Source organism: Momordica charantia (genome assembly GCF_013281855.1).
Source record: "Momordica charantia cultivar OHB3-1 chromosome 9 unlocalized genomic scaffold, Mcharantia_2.0 BLBB01000009.1, whole genome shotgun sequence".
NCBI classification, from domain to species: Eukaryota; Viridiplantae; Streptophyta; class Magnoliopsida; order Cucurbitales; family Cucurbitaceae; genus Momordica; species Momordica charantia.
In genome coordinates, this window is record NW_028275167.1 from 18,901,715 (window position 1) to 18,906,946 (window position 5,232).

A 5,232-nucleotide genomic window follows, 5' to 3' on the forward strand; every position below is an offset into this window, starting at 1 on the left:
TGTGGTTGGCTTATATTGTATTTATGATATTTTAGGACCATTTGGGAGTGCAAATTAATCAAAAGAAGCAAAAAGTCGGAAACATCCTCATGGGAGGCGCCAGGCGCATGGGAAGGCTGCAGAAAACTGTTTTTCTTCCAACTTTGCCCTTAATGAAATGCGTCTTCCAATGCGTTTTGGTGGTTCCAACCGATGCATACGTGTAGAAGAAGTGTTCACTATCAGTTTGAGCACGATTTAGTCAGTCAAAGGAGTTGGAAATGGGTGATCCACCATCGTTTTAGGACCTACCTAACCAATTCTGCAAAGCTATAAATTCCAGCAGCTTCTCCACCAAATTCATCAAGCCTTGCTTCCTTCTCTTGATCATTTTTAGTGTTTCTTTGTTGCTTTCTAAGTACTTTTGAGTTGCTTTCATTAGTTGCTTTTAGTTTTTAAATCCCGAGCACTTTATATTCCTTTATTGAGCTTTGTTTTGTTTCTGTTGTTACTTAGTTATTTTCTACCTATTCAAATTTATAAAAATCCAGCATTTAGCTTATCTTTACTTTGCCTTTACTTTATTTTTAGTCAAGAGAATTGTGTTTTTGGAGGAAAGAGCACGTGACACTCCCCCTTGCTTGAAAGAGAAGGGCGAAGCTCTCAATCCCGATAAAAACTCTCCGTTAATTAACTTTTGTTTTTCACACATGCATTTCAATTTCAACCATCTTACTTGCTGTATTTTCTTCAATATGTCTTTCTAAATTCCCGTCTCTAGCCCGATTATGGATAGTTAGCCTTTTATTTCTAAAAAGGGTTGCTAAGAAGTAGTGTTTTTGCTTTCCACTCATTGCTCAACATGTTTTCCCAAAAAGTTAGGATTTAGAGAAGGCCACTGTAAGTCTTAACAAGTCAATACTGAAAAGGTTGCTTATTTGCATTGTTGAGTGGTTAAACCGAGGAGAGGAGCGCCTTAGACATAAGGGTTCCGGTTAAGTAGCCTAGACATAGGACCTTAACCCGAGGTTGCGACTATTTCCATCCTAAAACTAAGATATCTCTCATAATAGACATATTAGGGAATGTCTTAGGAGTTTGAACTTGCTTAGACATAAGTCAAGTGAAAAGCGTAGTCGTTGGTTCCTAAAGTAAAATGCATATCGTCCTTAGCGTATCCTTGATTCTTTGTTGGCTAACTTGAAGTAATTCGGGCTAGGTTTTACTATTATAAGACCAAATCCCAAATCCAAAACCATTATTTGTGACCACTTCCCATTTTACAAGAATCACTCATTTCAACGTTCACTATTCATTAAAACTTTAGAGTTTGGAAATTATTTAGAAGTCCTTGAGGATCGATACTTGGATACTCCATCCATTTTATATTACTCTGATAGATGTGCTCTTGCATCTATAGAATTGTTACCACGCTTAGTGCGTGCGTTCAGCATAACGCCAGTCAGCCCCCGCGACATGCATGCCTCCCGTAATGCACGTCCCATCAGATAAGATAAATAATACAGCACAAGTACAACATGCAAGTCCTCGTACGGTACATGTATTCCCATTTGATGAATTAAATAATACATCACAAGTACAACATGCAAGTCCTTTGACAGACCATGTTTTCCCATTAGTAGAACCCTCATCCAGTGACCCTAGTAATGTTGGTGATCACCAAATACCAGTACCTCAATCCCCAAGCACCGTGACTATAGAACAGGCCACAAGGTACAACCTTTTACCAGGCGGATCGGAACTGCACGTGGGGAAGATATTCGTTTCAAAGCAAGACCTGCGTATTTGTTTCAAAGCAAGACCTGCGTATGGTGCTGTCAAATGCAGCGACGCGATCTAACCGTGAATACAAGGTCAGTAGGTGAACGAAATCAAAGTTCGTTGTTCGTTGCATCGACCATACATGCAATTGGAGAGTTGCGGCCCACTCCGTCGGTAAATCTTCGATATTTTGTATATCAAAGTATGTAGATGCACACACCTACACGATTGACACTATGAACCACGACCACAAACAAGCGAGCAACTGGGTCGTAGCGAATCTTATTAAGGATAGAGTTGCTGGAACCAGTCGTATTTACAAGATAAAGCATATTAAGGAGGATGTCCGTAAAGAGTTCGGGGTGAACATAAGTTATGAAAAGGCCCATCGAGAACGAGAGTTAGTATACGCTATTGTTAGGGGCTGACCGGAGGACTCCTACATGCATCTCCATACGTACGGTGAAGCGATAAAAATAGAGAATCCAGGTACTGTTTTCCACCTCAAGACTGAAGGTTCGCTTAACTTCAAATACCTGTTCATGGCATTGGGTGCCAGCATTAGAGGGTTTCAGTCAATCACAAGGCGTGTAATTATGGTTGATGGCACACATTTGAAGGGGAAGTTCAAAGGAGTGCTACTAATAGGTGTCGTCATGGACGGGAATAATCAAATATATCCACTTGCATTCGCGATTGTAGACAACGAAAGCGATGCATCGTGGAAGTGGTTTATGAAGAACTTGAAGGATATGATCGAAGACCCACAAGAACTTGTATTCATATCTGATCGACATGTAAGTATCACCAATGCAACCAGTGAGATATTCCCAGACGCATTCCATGCTATATGCACTTATCACCTAGGGAACAACATAAAGACTCGATTCAAGAATGCTGTATTTTACAAATTGTATCAGGATGCAGCGTATGCGTATCGGAAGCCACAGTTCACGTACTACTGAACCAGGTACTATCAATTGGATCGGGTTCACTTGCCAAATACTTACAAGAAATTGAGGTAGAACAGTGGGCCCGATGCTACCAAGTTGGTAGAAGATATGAAAACATGACGACAAACAACGCTGAGTCGGTAAATGCTCTCCTTCGAGAGGCTAGTAAGTTACCTATCACTAAGATTGTCGAGTTCATCCGCGAATTGCTACAGAGATGGTTCCACGAAAGAAGGACTCACTGGTCCACCCAAAACACCTCTCATTCAGACTATGCAGAAGAGCAACTTGCACTACAGTTTGAGAAGTCTCGTCGCTACACAGTCAAACCAGTCGACTGGTGCATGTTTCATGTTGAGGACGGTGGCTTGGATGGGACGGTTGATTTGAATGCCCGTACATGTACATGCATGGAGTTCCAGTACATGAGCATTCCATGTTCGCACGCAATTGCAGCAGCGAGGCACAAGAATATAAATTGCCACACGTTGATCGATCGATGCTACAGTGTGGACTCCCTAATTGGTGCTTAAGTCGAACCAATCTTACCGGTAGGCCACATGTCGAAATGGAAAAAGCCAGCTGATTACCAGCCTATTCCCGTCCAACCACCAAGACTTGTTAAACGTGCAGGCCGGCGTAGAACGGCACGGATTGCCTCAACCGGTGAGCGTCGTGTTGTCAACAAGTGTTCTCGATGCGGTACATCGGGTCACAATAGACAGACATGTACTAACCCAATTACGCAGGCACGGACATCTGTTTGCATATATGGGGGGGACGGTGTAAGTCAATCAGATAGGGCAGTTCCTCCTTTATGAGAACACCCAATTTCTGTAGTAGTATATATATTTGTTCTTCAGTATCTGGAATTTGTCTCGCTTTATGGCTTATTTTGTCTCGCTCTCGTTGACTCTATCTCGCTGTCTCGCTTTCGTTGACTCGATCTCGTTGTCTCGCTCTCGCTTTTTTGCTCTCGCTGTCTCAATGTTATTCTCTCGATCTCATTTGCTATCGTTCTTCTCCATGTATATTTATAATATCGCAAAGATAACCTATCTTTCTCGCTATCTCGCTTTCTAAATTTCTCGACTTCTCTCTTTCTCGCTATCTCGCTTTCTAAATTTCTCGATTTCTCTCTTTCTCGCTATCTTGCATTCTAGACGTATGTATCCATACCCACTTATCTTATAATTAAGAGGTTAGTAAGAGGGAGGGTGGTTAATTAATTAATGCACCATTTCAAATTCTCAGTCTCAGTTGTCTTTCCACCTTTCTAATGCAGTAATTAATTACTCTTCCTACCCATTATCCCAATTTTCGATTTAATTATTTTTTCAATTTTCCCCTGTCTTCTCATGAAACCAACCAAGAATTTCTCTATATATAGATACCACAAAGTACACAACAACGACATCCATATTAGAAGTATCTATCTAACATTTATTAATTTTTCAGAAGCAAACATGTCAACATCTTACGAGTCGGACGATTCCTCTTCCGACGGAGCAACCAGTCCTATCTCAAACCATCCCTCCTCCTTCGCGGAGAACGGAGTGCCAAGGTTACGGTCCTCTTCAACAAGCACGGGAAGAAAACAACCAGCTCAAGAGAGAGCTACGTCGAACGCAACACGAGCTCAACAACACGAGGTATAGGTTAGCCTGGGTTGAAGAAATGCGAGACTTGCTGGAGGGACTGCTGAAGGAGGAGAAGGAGGAACGACTTCGTCTGGAGGACAGGGTGGATCTGTTACTGGCCTGTCTACGTCGATACCGTAATAATAATAATAATTTTTAAAATCCCATTCTAGTAGTAGCTTATGGTTGTTGTTTTGTTTAAGCTACTAAAAAAAACTTTTTGTAATGGGATGGATGGAGCCCCTATTTGCTACTTTAATGAATTAATTATTTTTGTTGTTACTGCTTACTTTCTCAATATCCTACAGTATTCTTTCTCTTACACGCTCATTCTCGTTCGTGATAATTTTCGTTGTACTTCTAAAATTTATTTATCCTTATTATCATCACGGTCGCTTACTTATTCCTATTTCTTCCACATTATTATATATCCACTTATATGGTGCTGTTAATCGTTCACGATGACGTCTCATTTTCGTTCAAGCTCATTCTCGTTCAAGCTTATTCACGATCTCTTTCGTTATCTGTTTTGCACTCTCGCTGCTATTTTCTACTGCACCCGTTTATTCTCAATAGACTGAAATCGAATAAGTATAAAAAAAATAAATAGATGCAGCCTTTAATTTAAAGAACATCAACCAACAATTGAAAGAATTAAATTTCACGTCTTTCATCTCTCTCGCTCTCGTTCATGCACGCTCTCGATCAAGCCCATGCACGCGCTAGATGTACGCTCTCGATCAAGCTCATGCACGCTCTCGCTGTATGCTCTCGATCAAGCTCATGCACGCTCTCGATCTCGATCACGATCAAGCTCATGCACGCTCTCGCTGTACGCTATCGATTAAGCTCATGCACGCTCTCGATGTCGATCACGA

General features: G+C 41.3%; 2 protein-coding genes across 2 annotated transcripts; both read left to right on the forward strand.

Moving 5' to 3' along the window:
• Positions 1-2,204: 2,204 nt before the first annotated feature.
• On the forward strand, positions 2,205-2,726 carry LOC148209137 (protein FAR-RED ELONGATED HYPOCOTYL 3-like). Its single transcript, XM_088117424.1, has one exon. It carries the CDS (start codon positions 2,205-2,207, stop codon positions 2,724-2,726), a length of 522 nt encoding a protein of 173 aa, XP_087973550.1.
• Positions 2,727-2,830: 104 nt separating this feature from the next.
• On the forward strand, positions 2,831-3,247 carry LOC111021597 (uncharacterized). The gene has a single exon (XM_022298610.1). The coding sequence runs from the start codon at positions 2,831-2,833 to the stop codon at positions 3,245-3,247; it is 417 nt and encodes a 138-aa protein (XP_022154302.1).
• The last annotated feature ends 1,985 nt before the right edge of the window (positions 3,248-5,232 follow it).

Coding starts and splice junctions, on each gene's coding strand:
- LOC111021597 (XM_022298610.1), top strand. CDS start 2,831: ATGACGACAAACAACGCTGAGTCGGTAAATGCTCTCCTTCGAGAGGCT.
- LOC148209137 (XM_088117424.1), top strand. CDS start 2,205: ATGCATCTCCATACGTACGGTGAAGCGATAAAAATAGAGAATCCAGGT.